The sequence below is a fragment of the Pan paniscus genome, chromosome X, assembly GCF_029289425.2.
Source record: "Pan paniscus chromosome X, NHGRI_mPanPan1-v2.0_pri, whole genome shotgun sequence".
Classification (NCBI taxonomy): Eukaryota; Metazoa; Chordata; class Mammalia; order Primates; family Hominidae; genus Pan; species Pan paniscus.
Window position 1 is genome coordinate 67,838,396 of NC_073272.2, and position 19,251 is coordinate 67,857,646.

Below are 19,251 nucleotides of genomic sequence, written 5' to 3' on the forward strand. Positions count from 1 at the left end.
AGCTGAGACATCTTGGAAAACATGGTATCTTAGTCATTTCAGGCTACTATAACAAATTACCAGAGACTGAGTGGCTTATAAACAACAGAAATTTATTTGTCACAGCTCTAGAAGCTGAAAGTCTAAGATAAGGGTGCCAGTATGGTTGGGTTCTGATGAGGGACCTTTTCCAGGTTACATCTTCATATGGTGTAAAGAGAGTAAGCTAGCCCTCTGGCATCTTCTTATAAGGGTATTTATCCCATTCATGAAGGCCCCATCCTTATGATCTTATTCAACCCAAATTACTCCACAAAGGCCCCACCTCCAAAACCAATACCAATACTGGGGAGTCACTTTCAACATATAAATGGGGGAGGAAGTACAAACATTCACTCCCTAACAGATGTCATATGCCAATGAAAGGAATTTATTTCTGCTCCTTTTGAGGAAGTAAGTGAGAACGTCACAATGAGTCATAAGTCAATAAGATAACCACTGCCTAAAGGTCTTACCACAGATTCCAAAAAGGAAGAATCAAGAATGACCTCGGGGTCCACTTAACAGCATCAGAGGGAGTGTCCTAAAACTCTGAATGGAATAGTGTATGTAGTAGGCAGATTTCTGGTTCCCAAAGGTGTCCACATCCTAATATCAGGAACCTGGGAATATGTTAAGTCACATGCCAAAGGAGAATTAAGGTTACAGATAGGTTTAAGGTCACTAATCAGATGACCTTGAGATAGGAAGATTATTCTGATGATCTGGGTGGAATGAATGTAATCACAAGGGTCCTTTAAAGCAGAAGAGGAAGGCAGAAGAGAAAGAACCAGAGTGATGGCAGCATGAGAGGGACTCTGCCTGGTGTTGTTAAAGTGGACCATGAGACAAGGAAAGTTCTAGAAGCTGAAAAGGTAAGGGAACACACTGTCTTCTCCAAAAAAAAAAAAGTAGCCTTGCTGACACCTTGATTTTAGCTCCAGAAGAATGATTTTAGGCTACTGACCTCCAGAACTATAAAAGGATAAATTCGTATTGGTTTTTTGTTTGTTTGTTTGTTTGTTTGCTTGTTTGAGGTGGAGTCTTGCTCTGTCGCCCAGGCTGGAGTGCAGTGGCGCGATCTCAGCTCACTGCAAGCTCTGCCTCCCAGGTTCACGCCATTCTCCTGCCTCAGCCTCCCGATTAGCTGGGATTACAGGTGCCCGCCACCACACCCGGCTAATTTTTTGTATTTTTAGTAGAGATGGAGTTTCACCATGTTAGCCAGGATGGTCTCGATCTCCTGACCTCGTGATCTGCCCGCCTTGGCCTCCCAAAGTGCGGGGATTACAGGTGTGAGCCACCGTGCCCAGCCAAATATGTATTGTTTTAAGCCATTAAATTTGTGATAATTTATTACAGCAGCACTAGGAAACTAATACAAACAATCCCCTGGATCTTCATTCATGGTGACATAGCTGAAAGACTCTCCCCAAGTCAGAAACCCTGCAGCAGGAAGCAGGTGGGATAACAGCATTGCTAGATTCATATGTCAACAACTGAAATTATTTTTGCTAAGTTAAAATACCTTTAAGAGAAAAATTCCTATCCTACTGTTTACATACTTACAAGAATGCTAGGAAATGGCATTATGTCAGGTGAGAACTAAAGATGAATTTGCTATCAATTATTCACATATTGAGAAAATAATAGAAAAGGAACAAATATTCATATCACAAACTTTATTTCTAAAAGTTTTTGAACTCAGTTTCATAGTCAAATGCAAATAGGAAATAATTTGGAAAGGGTAACAGTAAATATCCATTGATAAATTACTTCAAACTCTAGTGGTACTATTTCAAAGCAAGCATGATTTGAGAATAATCAATGTATTTAAAGTAGTAAGTATAGTAATGATTAATGAACCTATATAAAATCTATTTATGACATACATGTATACATATACACACATATACAAGGATCTGGCTTTATGAATAAAGTATCTTGATATGTATGGAAAGCTAAAGATCACATCATACAACAGTATCAGAAAAACGGTTAACATATACAGTTGCTTTAAAGATTAACATATAGAGTTCAAGTTCTGCAACTCCTGAAGTGGAGTGTGGTATATTTTTATTTTATTTGCTAGGGGACTCTGAATTTCTCATTCAAACAAAGAGGTCACATAACTTGAAAGTATTTCTGATTAATGTATTTATTATCTATTTGTCTGAATATATGTGAATTTAATGCTAAAGTTAAGTCTCCAGATGCTGAATAATTCACATTAATTATGAAAATGGAAAAATGACTGTATTGCATATTCCTACTCTATTATCTGTCTATACATATTAGGTATTCCACTTAGTTTCTGAGAAGTCCACGTATCTTATTCTAATGCCATAATGATGAAATAAGAAATTTAAATATCTAAACAGGAAATGAAAATAACATAAATAACATCTTACAAGTGACTTGTTACTTCACTCGTTACAACAGGTCCTCTTCTGTTTAGATCCATAGGCCTCTGGCACGGTAAGGGGATTGTGGGAACAACACTTTCCTGTTTATGGCTGCCAACCAGGCTCAACTCTATCAAGAGCCCCTGCTGATACAACCAGTCTCATTGCTGTCCATGCCCCATCTCACCCATCTGCTCCATTGTGAAATACTTAAGAGTCTCTGGAGCACAACATGATTATTAAGACTATAACGACAATGGGGGGCATTTTCATTAATAAGATAGTTATAGCTTGATAAAGGAAAGAGAAACAGAACACTTTTTTTATGATTTAAACTTTAAAAAAAATTTTTTTTTATACTTTAAGTTCTAGGGTACATGTGCACAACGTGCAGGTTTGTTACATATGTATACATGTGCCATCTTGGTGTGCTGCACCCATTAACTCATCATTTACATTAGGTATATCTCCTAATGCTATCCCTCCCACCTCCCCCAACCCCACAACAGGCCCCAGTGTGTGATGTTCCCCTTCTGAAACAGAACTCTTACACGAGGTTCCAAGTTGTCCCTGAGATAATCAGATTGGCTTCTCTGTGCCAAGGTGGCTTACAATGGATCCAGCACCAGTGAAGATTCTAATCCTCACATAAAACCTATTAACATAAAGCATCATACAAAAATCTGGTGTAGGCAAGGAATGTGACCAACCAACCAACAGCGTGATTGAAAATAACTATTGATTATGAATGTATTGCCTTTGACTTTATACTCTGTGATATATTTTATTTCCCAAAAAGACAAACTTTTGTCTAGGGGAAGAAGAAAAGGCTTTAGTAAACGATAGAAGAAAGCCTACAGTTACAAGTTATAGGAGATGTCATAGGGAAAGAAGTCTGAGGGTTGTTTAGGTAAAAAAAAAATAACAAGAAGTATCCTTTTGACTAGCACAGAGCATGAGACATAAGAAAAAAAAAGAGGGAGAGATGTTACATAACCAAAAGGCAATGGATGTTCACCCTCCAGGATAAATCATGATGGGTCCACATGCAGCCAAGGCAACAAGCCCCTAGTGGTATGAGACTAGATCAGGAAAGGGTTAAAAGAAGCAAGACAGCTTTGAGGATCCCAGTGAGATACGCCAGAGGACATCACATGAAAGAAACTTAGAAGGAAGGTCTCCCCACATAACTAGACATTGAAAGGTAACTGAGAGACAGTTTCCCAATAGAATGTAAGCCCCACAAAGGTGGAAAACACAGGGAATATGTTCACTTTTCAATCCACTGCCCTAAACACAATGCTTGATGCCCGGGTAGGCACACAAATATTTGTTCAATGAATAAATGAATGAGGATCGTCACCACATCTGGAGTTTCATACATTTGGGGCAGGGATCGGGGTTGCCACTTTCATATACAAATAAGGAAGTTAACAGTTTTATATTGCATCTATCAATATTTATATCTAGAACTTCCTGGTCTATATTTTAGATATTCCTATGAGAGTTAATATTTGGAGGATGGTTTTGAATAAATGAAATACACCAACTCTACCACTTTCCTTAATACTTGAATCAAATTCTACTGCCGTGTGTGATTTGAAGGAGCCACTTCAGTCCTATTAAAGCCCATAAGAGAATCAGTGGGATGCCTGGCATGTCATTTTTTAGCTTATTATACAACAGATATAAGAGTGATACTGGAAACAGAATTTTCAATAGTTCAATAGTTATCTGAATAAATATCTGAGTTCAATAATTTTTCAGAGATTCAATATGCTGGACCACGATGTCAGCTGATTTACATATGAAAAAGTGTCCTTAGCTAATGAGATGGGTTGCAAATTGACCAGGAATAAGCAATCCAAATTTTTAAAAGTCAAGAATGTAAGGTGATTAATGAAAACAGATGCTGAGGTACTAATGATGTAATCTGGAATTCAAAAACCACACCTGCTATGACTGAGTGCTGTAACATCCTCAAATGTGAGTAGGGTTGGTTGTCAGACCTGCAGGCTTGTGAGAGATTAGCTATGCATCACAGTAAGGACCAAAAAATATGTATTTTATCCAAACTGCAGTTTTCCACACTCAATTTGTTCTCTGACACTGTGAAAACTCAGCTTACAAGATGCTTCACTGCCACCCACGAAAGGAAGAAGGGTAGGTTTGCAGGGAGAGAAATGCAGGTAGATACCTGTGAACCATCTATATAAAGAGAGCTTGTGCAGAGACTCCAATATTGACTCCCTCAGCCTTTAGGGCTTCTTGCCTCAGTGATGTCCATTTACCCGAGCATGCTATATAAAGATGATCATTCTGATATGTGCCATGACCTTAATATGACTGAGAAGCACAAGTGCAGTGGGCAAGTGAATATTTGCATTTAGAACTCATCATATGATGTCTGGAACAGAGATTTTGTGAGTTGTCAGCATAGAGGTGCTAGTAAAAAGCATAAAGAGAGAATACCACTGCCAGCCATGGTGGATTAACTGGTATCAGACTTGCCTTCCTGCTGTAACAACTAGAAAACTGGACAGTATATAGGAAACTCCTGCATGTAGTTATTGAGCAACAGACAAAACAGGACTATGACTCTGAGAAGAGGGATACAAACAAGATAACTGCTACCTTCTCCACAGCTTGCTTCTTAAAAGCACTTTTTAGATTGCAGCAGATGGAGTGGGAACTCAAGCTGAGCATGGAAGTCTTGCTCAGCTGAAGAGATAAGGATCAAAGTTTAGGAAGGTTGAAGCAGCTATAACTAGCAAGGCACAGTACCAGAGAAGAGTGAGCTATGTGGAAAAAGAGCTCAACAACCTTACCTGGGGGTGGATACTTTATATCTGGCCCAACAAAGCTTAAAAAGAAGACTCAAATAAATCAAATTGATCCACAAATAACTGCCCACAAAACAAAATTCAGTCCTCTTTAAAAGAAATCAACAAAATCAAGACATTCAGTAAGTCACAACATCCAGCAACCAATAAAGATTACAAGAAATGTTTTTTAAGAAACAAAAATGTGAGCCATAACCAGAATAAAAAAAAATCAATCAATAGAAAAACATATTAAAAAAAAAAGTAAACCAAGAACAAAGATAGAACTGTAGGAAACACACAGTCAAGGTGTAAAAAACAGAAAGATAAAGGTTCAGCAAGTTATTGAAAAGGAATCCTATAAGATGTTAGACGAGGTCAGGCATTGTGGCTCATGCCTGTAATCCCAGCACTTTGGGAGGCAAAGGCAAGAGGATGATTGAAGGCCAGAAGTTCAAGACCAGCCTAGGCAATATAGTGAGACCCCATCACTACAAAAAAATTAAAAATCAGCCTGGTGTAGTGGCACACGCCTATAGTCCCAGCTACTCAGGAGGCTCAGGTTGAGGATGTAGTGAGCCATGATCATGCCACTGCACTCCAGCCTAGGCGACAGAGCTAGACCCTGTCTCAAAAAAAAAAAAAAAAGACGTGAGAAGAATCAGAAGAGTGCTGATGTGTTATGGAAGTCACGAAGTCATGTAAGGAGAAAGTTTCAAAAAAGAGAAAGTGGTCAACAAGGAGATCAAGTAAGACAGAAACTCAAAAGTATTCACTGGATTTGGTAAGAAGATACCGACTAAGCCTGGCCACACAGTTCCAGTTGAGATGTAGGGAAAGAAGTTGTATTGCTGAGGGTTTCTGGAGTGAATGGGATACGAGGAAGGAGAGATAACAGCCATTTTCAAGGTACGACTGACTCTGCCCAGGGTGGGCAAGTATGTGTATGTTTTACTTTAGAAAATACTTTTTTCAACTATTCTACCACATTTTAGCACTGTCTCCTTTCTCTTCCAGTCACATTTCTTTGTAACACATAAAGTACTCCCAATAAGAATTATCAAAGTAAAATTGTTACCAAAAAAGGCATTCAGCAGCTTCTGAACCTGAATATTGCTGCCCACAGTGCGGTACAACCCTTCTGTCTTGATCCCTAGTGGAGGGAAAAATCAGGTTAATTTCACTTGTATAGCTAGAGTTGTCATCTCCCCTTGGTACACTAGAGTCAATTCAGATAGGAAGGGGTCACACTACATACTCCAAGTTCTCCAGCCTTCCCTGTAACAGGGGAATAGTCCTACAGCATCTCTCCAAATTATCCATCCTTTCATTTGGAGTGTACCAAACCCTCATTAATCTGAAGAGAAGAAAACAAACTCTATAGTAAATAGAAGCATATGCTTAGTTTGGGCGGCAGCAGAAAGCTGAGAATGGTGCTGCCATCTTAGAAAGAAGTTCATTTAATTGAAAAAGGAGGAAGGATCAACCCTCAAGTTGCTTCTAAGCAGTGATATAAATCACGAGAGGGCTGGAGTAAGGCAGCTGTGAAACAAAAGGCCATTTCCTGCACCAAGAAAGACTAAAAAAACATTTCAAAGAACAAAGAGACTTGATTCACATACCACACTTGCCCACAGTCTAAATATCCTCAGAAGGAAACCAGGGAGTATCGGCAACCAGGAAGAATGCTGATTCCACATCTCCCTGAGTTTGGCTCTGCCCCATCAATTTTCATACCAGTATGTACTGTGGCAGAAATTGAACTCTTGATCATTTAGGATAGAACCATCATGACACTGCTTAAGGAGTGCCAGGTACTGTTTGAGAATACTTTATAAACTTATAAGCTCTTTAAAAGCAGGAATCCACAAATTATCCAAATATGCTTGCATACCACTAGTTTAGAATTTTCTGAAATTTTCTAGCTTGCATCTACTACACAAGCTTTATAAACAGTCTTCATTCCTAAAACGCTACTTCAGAGAAATTGCCCAGGATAAAATCAGAGTGACGAGATTCAGACAATGCCAAGACTATGGTTCAGATCTTACCTTTGGTCTCAATAATATTGATGCACTTCCTGACAAACTTGAAGCCCACTTCATTTAGCTCCACTGTTTCAAGCAAAGGAAAAGAGTTAGATCCTGCTGCAACAGGTGTCACCTATTAAACATTTAATGACCATGCAAAGGGACTGCATTGAGAGAGCTAAGGGTTTTTAGTTGCTCATTTCTAGTCACCCTTAAATGGAAAGAGTCATTTTTTCAGGGGAGGTTTAACATTTTAACTCTTATAACACAAAATACTTATATTTAGCCCTTTGCATTGTCTGCTTTCAGCATGAGCAAAGTCATATGTGAAATGTTAGCCTAAAAATACAATTTCTATCATGCTTCCAGAACAGGAAGGATATGTTTCTCTACCCACGATGTAAGCTAACACCAAGTGTCTACCTTAGTTCAATTACCAGACACATTTAAAAAATATATGGCTGAATTTTATTTCACACAAAGGCATCCATATTCAGACTTGCGTTAGTAGTACACATCATTAATGATGGTATTTACTATGAATTGGACAGCTGGCAGTTTATAATGCTAGTAGACCAAAAACTTAAGTGACTCACTTTCTTGCTGTTTTGTTATAGGGCTGTGGTAGATCTACAAAAGAAGATAAACAGAAAGATCCATGGCTATTGTCAATCAATATAGGAAAACAGAGAACATAATATTAAATATCTTTCCCCAGATAGGCATTAAAAATGATTAGAAACTCCAGGATGTTAAAAAGATAGTCAAGTGGGCTAAACATAATTGCTTTGCCAAGATTGCTAGAAAATACTTGAACAGGCCAGGGGTGGTGGCTCATGCCTGTAATCCCAGCAATTTGGGAGGCCAAGGCAGGCAGATCACTTGAGGTCAGGAGTTTAAGACCAGCCTGGCAAACATCATGAAACCCCATCTCTACAAAAATCCAAAAATTAGCCAGGCATGGTGGTGTGCACCTGTAATCCCAGCTGTTTGGGAGGTTGAGTCAGGAGAATCTCTTGAACCCAGGAGGTGGAGGCTGCAGTGAGCTGAGATCACACCACTGCACTCCAACCTGGGCAACAGAGCGAGACTCTGTCAAAAAAAAAAAAAAAAGAAAGAAAGAAAAGAAAGAAAGAGAGAGAGAGAAAGAAAGGAAGGAAGGAAGGAAGGAAAGAAAGAAAATACTTGAACAATCCCTGAAAATTACACTGAATTTCACACAGTTCACCATAGCTACAGTTTTAGCTAATCCATCTTAGATATTTACTTATGTAACACCTGGGGCATTTTTATGATAAAGCAAGAGACCAGGAAAGTGTTTTCCTCATGGCTATGTACCTGTCTAATGGGCATTATAAAATTTAAATGTTCCTAACACCAATCTCCCACCCTCAAAGACTGGTTGATGAATACTTCTCTGTGGAAAGGCAAATGTCCATCTGAAAGAGATCCATGAATACACCAAGATTTGTCTGTGTTGTCTTGGAGTATGTGCTGTGATAGCTACGTGAGAGACCAGAAAGAAGACTGTTGACTCTTGAAGTCTAGTCCTGGCTCTACCTCTACCTCTTAGGAAATTTTGGGCATGCCCTTTCCATTCTCCAGATCTCAAAATTTATATCAGTAAAGTGATCAGGGTTGGAGTAGACATTCCTTCAAGCCCTGATCTTCTTTGACAGTTTAGGCAAAGGCATGGATGAGATTTGTAAGACTAGTGAACTGGAGTGTTTAGTAAAGGAGCAACAACATTAGTAATGTGAGGTTGCAGGAAATGAGCCCTCTATATGCCATCTGTTAAGAGTCTGTTTGAACAGCCTCTCCTTAAAATAAGTTCTGCATATGTGTGTATGCCCACAGATATTTCAGTGGGAGATATTTTTGTGCCAGCCAGCCTTTTCTGCTACTTTTCTGAACAAGGGATTTGTGGGAAAATCTGCCATGATCAAGTTGGTATGGATCCACATTCAGTGGGCCCATGTGCTCACATCATTCTCCACAGAAAGCCATCTGCATCCTTTGATTCTTGAAAACCTAAAGGGAGAGCAAACTTGGGAGAGGGAATTGAAAGATAAATGCCTTGCTGAGCTTCCCAGCATCTGCCTACAGAAATGTCACAAGCATGAAAGAGTTCAGCAGCAGGTTTCTGGAAGGTGACAGAAGAAAGACAGTGCTGGAATATTTTCTGGATGGCAGTCTTCAGAATACCAAGTCTCTCCTGCTACCTTCCAGTTTACTATAAGTGCAATCTGGGATCTAGTTACCCCTCTAAATTCTCCAGAATACTGAGGACACATAGAAAGAAAAACCTAGAATGCATTTTCCCTCCTAGCCAGTTTTTCACTTGAATACAGCAAAGAAATAAGACTGTATCTGAACACTGCTGGATCTTAGGAGTTTTGTATCCCATCATTCAGATCAGCTAGCACATCGTGGTTTACAAGATGACTTCCATCTGGTTTTTCTAAGCAACCCTGTGAGATAGGTAGAAAGAAATTATTAAAGCCCTTTTACTGAGGAGAAGAAAACTGAATCTCAGAGAGGTGAAATGATTTGCCCAGAGTCACATAGCCATTTAATGGCAGAACTAGTACCTATATCCAAGCTTTTGGAATTCCAACACCAGGAAGCTGATATTATTTAATATGCCACTAAGAAACCAGAATGTTTTTCAATTATTTCCAACTGTTTCTATTGGTCGCTTGATGATAATCAGTAACCCTTTCAAGGGATTGCTTGTCCTCCTGCATAACCGTGTTCTAAATGGAACGGTACATCTTGTGATACAGGATGGCAATGCCATCTCCGCTACCAGCTGTACCCTCAAAGAGAATAAGCTGAGTTGGTGGTATAAGGGTGAGGAAGAAAAATCATTCTGAATAAATGTTTAATAAGTGCTTATTTATAACTATGGCAATTATTTTTCATATTAACACATATTAATTAATTAACACATATTGATTTTATAACCTGAAAAATAGCTTAATTCTTTCTGAAGAAAAGCTCATGGGCATAGCTACATAGTCTAACACTAGAGCAGGGAGCTGAGAGATCTGCATTCTAAGCCTGGTTTTGGTGTCTTCTCTGAGGGTGGTCTCAGAAAAGTCCCTCAACCTTTCTGGAACTCCAGTTGCCTTACCTGCTAAGAGATGTGGAAACAATTCCTTACAGCTCTAAAACTGAGACTAAACAATCCATTACCATTTAATTGTCTGAGACCCACTGATACCACTAGAGGGCACTCATACACTGGCATATGCTGGGGAGGTTTCCCCAGTGTCAGGTAACTTACAGGTTCTTTCCCATCCATGGCTTCCATCCATAGCCTTCTGTTAGCTTCTGAAAGGGCCTGCAGAGTGATGGTTCCTGGCCTGAGGGGGAAAAAAATGGTAAGTATAAAGCAGAAAATTCAACTGAGAGAATGGAGTCTTGTGATCTAGGGTCCTTCTCTGCCCTGGAGTTTGTCACACTGAACAAGCATAGGCTTACAGAATACTAATTTTTCAAAATCTCTTTTACTCAAGAAAACAATAGGCAATTTAGAGAACAGTAACTTTGGGAACCATGGAGGCGGGGGTGGTATCTTGGTGGCCTTGTGCCCAGATCCTGCAAGAAATAGGAAGGTAACTGTCAAGACGCCTCCATAATGCACACTTAAATTGGCCCCATTGTGCTTGAACCAAACAAAGGCTCTCACTGCCTTACTCTGTTGGAAGCCAGCCACTTTGTCTGAGCTCTAGGAATGAGCATGTACATCACAGGCACATTCATCTCTCAGTAAAATGGCTTTGCTTCTTCCAGCACCTGCGATGTCCAAGAAACATTTTGAGTTGCAATAAATTCAACAACATGAGTACTGGCTAAGACACAGGGAGGAGGCGTTTTGGCTAATAAGCAATTTTATGACTAATAAAAACAACTAATATTTACTGAATGCTTACTAGGTGACAAATTTTGTTCCAAGTAAACTATGTATATTAACTCAGTTAATATATATAATAAGGCAGTTACAGTAATCATCTCTATTTCACAGAAGGGGAAACTGAGGCACAGACTAATTATCCAAGGTCATATAGCAGGGAACTACTAGAGACAGGAATTAAATCCAGAAAGTCTGGTCCAGCAGCCATATTCTTCATTACTACAATATAAGGCCTCTTCTGCCTGGCACACGGCTTCGAACCCTGTTTTATTCTATTTATTTGCAGGCTACCTGCTGTGGTCTGAATATTCCCCAAAATTCATAGGTTGAAAGTTAACTACCAATGTGATGATATTAAGAAATGGAACCTTTAGGAGGTGAGTTAGTCATAAGGGTAGAACCTCATGAATGGGATTAGGGCCCTTTTACAAAAACTTGAAAGAGTAGGTTCATTCCCTTCCATCTCTTCTGACATATGAGGACACGGTGTTGGTGCTCTCTGGAGGGCACTGCAACAAGATGCCATCTTGGAAACAGAGACCAGGCCCTCACCAGACACTGAAACTGCTTGGACTTCCAGCTTCTGGAAATGTGACAAATGAATTTCTGTTGTTTATATATTACTGAGTCTCAGGTATTTTGTCATAACATCACAAATGGACTAAGACACTACTAACTACCCAGAGATATCCCAAGCTGTTATGCTCTTTATGGTCTTTTTAGATCTTTGTGACTCATCTGGAATTTTGAGATTAACCATACTTTATGCAAGGTATAAAGTCTCCTTGCATTCTCCTGGCTTGCTGAGCCATTAGGAAAACATTGTTCCTTCCACAAATTCTGTGATAAGATGAGACCACTCCTAGAGTCATAGAATGATAAAAGCAATGCCAAGAGAGTTCAGCCACCCTGGATAAGTAACTAGGCCTTTCTAGACCTCGCTTTCTTTATCTGAAAGGGTTCTGGAACACAGGAGCTGGGAGGTCCTTTCCATTACTGATATCATAGGAATCCTGTTCTACCTGCTGGAATCATGGGGTTCCTGTCCTACCTTCTCTTACTTCATTAAAGCACCTCTTAATGACAGTCTTGTGGTTACTGGCAACAATATATACTTCCACAGCCATCTTGAATGGGGTCATCCATTGTTAACACAAAAATGATACAGATTCACAAACCAAAATTCAAATAACATCACCTCCCTCATGTGACTGTGGTGACGACTAAAGGAAATTATACACTTAAATGGCTGATAACAGTGCCTGTCACAAAGGAGGTACTTGGCAAATGTTAGCAATTGTTTTTATTATTATTACAATTATTGTTGTTGCTGTTATTAAAACATTTCAAGCTCTGCCTTGCTATGAGCCTGTCATTTTAAATACTGCTAAGAGCCTAAATTTAGAACCAGGTGCAGTGACTCACACCTGTAATATGAGCACTTTGGGAGGCTGACACAGGAGAATCACTGCAAGCCAGGAGTTGAAGACCAGCCTGGGCAACATAGCAAGGTCCCATAGCTATAAAAAATAAAAAATTAGCCAGATATGGTGGTGCACACCTGTCAGTCCCAGCTACTCAGGAGGCTCACGCAAGAGGATCACTTGAACATGTGCCACTGCAAACCAACCTGGGCAACAGAGTAAGACCCTCTCTCTAAAAAATTAAAAGTTAAAAAAATAAAAAATCTTATCCTCTCTTCCTGACATAGAAAAAGTGGCTCCAAGAGCCCTTTGCTCTGTGCTCCAGGGAATGTGAGTACAGCTGCCTGATGCCTGCTAGGAAGCCTGACTCTGTTCCTTATATCAGACTGACTAGCCAGAAAAGCAGATGTCATGTCACTCAAAAGACTCCACATGCAGAGAGTGGCCTCAGCACCTGTTCATTATTATATTTAACGCTCTACTTTGCAGCTTGTTTCTTCTGCTTATAATAGACAATATAAAAAATTAAAAACAGCATGGAGCCAGGCATAGTGGCTCACGCCTATAATCCCAGCACTTTGGGAGGCCGAGGCAGGTGGATGTCTTGAGGCCAGGAGTTCAAGTCAAGCCTGGCCAACATGGTGAAACCCCATTTCTATTAAAAATACAAAAATTAGCTGGACATGGTGGCACACGCCTGTAGTCCCAGCTACTCAGGAGGCTGAGGCAGGAGACTCGTTTGAGCCCAGGAGGTAGAGGTTGTGCAACACTGGACTCCAGCCTGGGCAAGAGAGAGAGACACCATCTCAAAACAAACAAAAAGAAACCAGCATGGGCTTTGAAGACCTACAGACCAGGGTTTGAGCTCAGCCCCACCATTTCCTATATGACTTTAGTTGGGCAAGTCAGTTAAATATATGTGGGTCTCAGTTTCCTCACTGGTAAAATGGGGGGGGGTGTAGATTAAATGAGGGAATGTTTTGTAAAGTGCATAGTATATAATAACTAAAAGTGTAGATGCATCAAAACTTTAATCCCTGGGTTCTAGTGTCGAAAATTCTTCAGCATTCTAGGATAAGAAAAAAACACTTAAAAATAAACATCAAATTTAGTACTTATCATGAGCCATGCATAGCACCAGGTACAAGAAACATAAATTCATCCTAGCCCCTAACCACGGGGACAAACTGTTTGCAACTGCTTGAGTTGGGGATATTATTTGCAAAAAAGGGAAGCCACAGCCAACAGTAATTTTCCCCTTCCTACTGGAACTGAGGCTATCAGGAAAATGAGTGACAGTCTCATGGTTACTGGCAACAATACATACTTTCAGAGCCACCTCAATTGGGATCATCCATTTTTAACAAAGAAATGATATAAATTCACAAATCGAAATTGTGAGGGTCAAATAATAATCTCTCAATTTTGAAATAAGGAAACAAGCTAAGTCCTTTATTCCCCAATTTTTTTAAAAATGCCCTCATCATTTAGTCTGATTGTTATGATCCCAGTCACTGCTAGTTTTGTTCACATGATATTGTAATTCACCCTTCAAGTTCCTTTCTAGCAATCTGATCATTTTGCAAAATTCTATTCCATTACTAAGTATCTAACATCTAGAAATAAAAGGTTGAGATAAAATCTAGAAACAGATTTATTCTGTTTATTTTGGTACAACCACCCAACTATAAAGCATGTCTTTCTCCACAATAATGCCAAATGCATTCATTTGAAATTTTAATGGTTAAAATTCTCCTCTGATAAAACTGCTCAGGTTCAAGTAAAAAAAGAGGGCACTGGGGAGAAACAAACACAACGAAGTCCAAAATGTGCAAGCCTTAGCTGTAAGATCTGAAAGGTGATAATCACACTATTTCCAGTTCATTGAGTATCTGTAAAGTAGGGAAGGTCTGCATCATTTTTGCACCAAATGGGGGGAAATGACTTTCTAATAACACCACGACCCTCCACCCCATCTTCCCTCCCTCAAAAATGTGTGCCAATTCATTTGTTCTTTTATGTGATATCAGGAGACTTAACAAAGAATGAGCTTTGTTATCCTTTCCTTCTTGCAAGATCACCAAATGTTGACCTTTTGCACATCTGATAGCAAATTAAATCCCAGGAGAGACTTTTTCTTCCCAGAGCAAGTGAGGCAAAGCTGATAGAAGCTTGCACAGAGAAAAGCAGCACTGGGCCAGGTCTAGCAGGGATCCCTGGGAAGGGCAGCCAGAAGAGCTGGCTTGAATAGACTCACAACAAAGTCCTGAATAGACTTACTCATTGTCATCAACGTGGGATGACGGAGGAAAATAAAAGACCTACCCAGGCTAAGCATCTGGCATGTGGGGACATTGCCAATTCACAGCGGCACAGCTTACCTTTCATTAGTTTCTATGTCAAAACAGAACCTCTTGTCGATAGACTCCGTCTTCCTTCTCACACAGTACTTCAGTGTTAAGTCCAAGGGCCCCTGATATGAAACAAGAATTAACAGGCAATTTTTTTAAAAAGACACAGAAGCTGTTTCTGCTTCCTACAGTGTCTTCAGTGTCACTTGGAAGGCGTCTGGTCAAGGCAGCAGGAGCAATGTGTAGACTCACTGAGAATCTTGTCCCTTCAAACAGTATTTGCAGCAAGATGGCAGATGGTTTCTCCCCGCTCCAAGAATCAATGGCTGAGACCAGGAGAAATTGTTCAGAGTCATCCAGCACTCTTTCCCAAGACGGAAAACTTAATAGGAAGCTCAATACATATCATGTAAGGGGAGTGTAGGAGAAATGGGCTGACTGAATGGCATTAAGTGTACAGAATAAAATTTTCATGAGGCCTCTAGGGAGGGAAATTGTGACGGGGTAAGTGGCTGTCTAAAACCTCCCTTAGAAAGTCAGAGGGTAGCTGAGCAAAGAAGCTTCCATTAAAGTGGCAGATGAAGGAGGGAGAAAAACATTTCTGTCTCCCAACTCTAGACTCTTTAGGATGACAGAAATCACAAATGTAATCGCTCCAAAGGTAGCGCAAAAGTAGAGGAAATGGCAAATGTGTGTATTAGTCATGGTGGCATTTGATATTTCATATGTGCAGCAAGGACAGTGTGGCCCACTTTAGTCCTGTAGGTAATTAAGGGAATTAAAACCCACTGTGTCCACAGACTAAAATTCTAGTCTCACCTTGTTCAGATTCCCTCTCTTATCTCAACAGAGACCATGTGATACAGGAAAGAGAAGTAACATTTATCACTTACTATGTGCCATATATTACGCTACATTTTTTTTTTTTGAGACGGAGTCTTGCTCTGTCACTCAGACTAGAATACAGTAGTGCGATATCAGCTCACTGCAAGCTCCGCCTCCCAGGTTCAAGCGATTCTCCTGCCTCAGCCTCCTGAGTAGCTGGGATTACATGTGCGCACCATGCCCGGCTAATTTTTGTATTTTTAGTAGAGACGGGATTTCACCATGTTGGTCAGGGTGGTCTCGAACTCCTGACCTCGTGATCCACCCACCTCAGCCTCCCAAAGTGCTGGGATTACAGGCGTGAGCCACTGTGTCCAGCCTATGCTAGGTATTTTTAAGCCACTTTTATTGTTAACAACCATTATAGAGAAGTGACACTTAAAGAAGTAAAGCAGCATACCCAAAGTCATCCAAATTGGTATCGTGGAAATAGCAACACACTAGAAAGTTTAAGACCTAGGGTCTTGTCTCAGTTATGCCATTTACCAGCTATGTGACCCTGGCCAAAACACAGCAGGTCATGCCTGTAATCCCAGCACTTTGGGAGGCCAAGGCAGGTGGATCACCTGAGGTCAGGAGTTGGAGACCAGCCTGGTCAACATGGCAAAACCCCGTCTCTACTAAAAATACAAAAATTAGGCACAGTGGTGGGCACCTGTAATCCCAGCTACTTGGGAGGCTGAGGCAGGAGAATCGCTTGAAACTGGGAGGCAGAGGCTGCAGTGCGCCAAGATCGTGCCACTGCACTCCAGCCTCGGTGACAAAGTGAGATTCTGTCTCAAAAATAAATAAATAAATAAATCATATTCCATCTCTAAGTCTTAACTTCACAATCTATTAAATGGGAATAACACAACCCACTGTGGTATCTCAAGTTAGGTAACACTGCCCAGGTGCCTAGATACTATGACATACAAACTGGCCCACGTGGCTCATTACCCAATACTTCTTGCTCATCAGCACACTCAGCCACTTGCAGGCCAATCTTTCCTTGCTCCTGCACTATAACAACTCAACTCTAAATTAATCCTTCAGTATGCCTTCCTACCCCTAAATGTGGGATGTCACACATTAGTCTTTCAAAATGAGAGTTATGAGCAAAGTCACAGACTCACTCTATCTCTTTAAATTCTCAATGTCCTCAGCTTCAATGACATTGCAGCTCAGGGACCTAGGCCCTGCCCACCATTCCAATCTCATCTCCAGTGACTGCTCACCTGTTTAATGTCCCTACAATGCAAAAGTACTTTTATTTCACACACATATCATGCTATTTCATGATTGCATGACTTTGCCTATATTAATCGCTCCACCCAAAATGACCTTGTCTATCTTCTTTGCCTGCCTAAACTCTTACTTATTCTACAAACTGCAGTTCAGCTTTCACTTCCTCAAAAATCCTTCTTCAAACCAACACATTGCCCACTATGTGCTTTGCACGTAATATTAAAATGTCCTGTTTTTATGTTTAATTTCATCACTTGACTAGGAAGTCTTCAAAGACATGAACAGTGTTTTATTCACCTTTATACCTCCAGTATCTTGCAAATACTTAGTGCTCAATGAATGTTTATGAACTACTTTATCATCCTTACCACTTTTCTGATGAGGAAACTAAGACTGAGCAACATTAGGCAATTTACTCAAGGTCAAAAGCTACCACACCACAGAGCTAAAATTTAAACACGGGTCTGAAGATTCAGAATGCAGTACTCCTTCTTCTGACCACAAATTCCTAACAGGGAAGGGATGAAGATCTAATAAATTATCATTTGAGAAGATGATCAGAAAATTGACCATGAAAACACAGATGAGAGCTGACAGGCTATAGTGGGACCAACGCTATAGTAAGTGCCATAGTCAGAAAGATGGCCAATTCCTGCATCTTCAACTTGGTCTCACTTCCTACACAAATTGGGGGCACTGACTTCACATAGCTGCTAGGAGGGTAAATGAGGAGCATGAATATGACAGAAGGGTCTAGCTCAGTGTCCGGCACACAGCAGGTATTCAAGAAATAGTGGCTTTTGTAGTGTTCTTATTATTATGGTATCATTTATTTGTAAAATTTATAATTGTAAAATACAAACTAGCATTAAGAAGTGAAACAGAGAACTGACAGGAAGAAATCACTTCCAACTCCAATTTGGGGAAATCCAAGTAACCCCCACCACCTCCCTCTGCCTTGTGAGTAACTAAGTTCTTCTTTCCATTCCATAAGGAATACCACATCAAAAATGCTCAGGCCACCACCATTGCAGTTTTGCAAGCAGCTACTCAATGAAAAGAGAAGAGGGAAAGAAAAACTAAAAGGAGGGCTTGCTGGCATCTGTCAGGAGGATATGAAAGTGGTATCTGCTGACTCTGTCTTGGGGTTTGCAATAAGCACCTCTGAGCAGCCTCAGAGAAAGTGCCTAAATGAAATTACTGCCTACAAAAGGAGCTTTCCTCTCCGGTATTTGAAAAGTAATGTGTGTAGAAAAATAAAAGAAAGAGACTGCAGGCCAGTGTTGCTTATAAGCACTTCCTAGTCAGATTAATCAGCTAAGTTCTGACTGACTTGGAACAAATCAGTGCTAAAACACAGGATGAACTTATTGGAACCACACTGAAAGGTGCTTTGGCAACTGGCGGACTGGAAACTGAGGAGGGTTTTGAATGAGTAACTGGCCCATGATAAAAGCACAGTAACTGGCACCGTGGCTCACACCTGTAATCCCAGCAATTTGGGAGGCCAAGGCGGGAGGATCACCTGAGGTCGGGAATTCGAGATCAGCCTAGCCAACATGGTGAAACTCCATCTCTACTAAAAATACAAAAATTAGCTGGGTGTGGTGGTGCACACCTGTAATACCAGCTGCTCAAGAGGCTGAGGCAGGAGAATCGCTTGAACCCGGGAGGTGGAGGTTGCTGTGAGCCGAGATTGTGCCATTGCACTCCAGCCTGGGCGACAAGAGTGAAGCTCCATCGCAAATAATAATAATAATAATAACAATAATAATAAAGCATAGCCGAGGATTCCAGAAACTCTGTTTGATACAACATCTTTTACAAGTCCATCCCATCACCAAAGCACATTAAAGCAGGGAGCTAAATCTTGTGGTTAAAAGACCACTCTCACTCCAAAAAAATTTCAGTAGCCTGAAAGCACATTTCCATCCTCTCTAATTCAACATGAGCAAGCCACACAAGAGAGATCTTCCATGAAAAGGATCAGCAAGGGAGAGAAACTGTCCCAATTTTTCTCCAAATTCCTCCCTACCTAAATTGGGTCTTCATGTACTACTTTCAATGCTAACAAATAACCCTTGAAGCACTTCCAACAAACAATTTGTAAAGAGTGCAAATGCTTAAAAATCATGCACTAAGACCCTGTCTGAGAGCCAGTTAAAGGGGA

General features: G+C 40.4%; 1 protein-coding gene across 5 annotated transcripts in view; it reads right to left on the reverse strand.

Moving 5' to 3' along the window:
- The window catches only part of OPHN1 (oligophrenin 1), a 386,455-nt gene that overhangs the window by 141,499 nt on the left and 225,705 nt on the right, over positions 1 to 19,251 (reverse strand). For all 5 annotated transcript variants that reach the window (XM_003816906.6, XM_014343473.4, XM_008970014.4 and 2 more), the window contains exons 11-15: positions 15,000 to 15,091; positions 10,565 to 10,643; positions 7,872 to 7,905; positions 7,297 to 7,359; positions 6,324 to 6,398 (exon numbers count right to left, since the gene is read on the reverse strand). In XM_003816906.6, the coding sequence (XP_003816954.2) occupies positions 6,324 to 6,398; positions 7,297 to 7,359; positions 7,872 to 7,905; positions 10,565 to 10,643; positions 15,000 to 15,091 (343 nt within the window). The remainder of the gene's footprint in view (positions 1 to 6,323; positions 6,399 to 7,296; positions 7,360 to 7,871; positions 7,906 to 10,564; positions 10,644 to 14,999; positions 15,092 to 19,251) is intronic.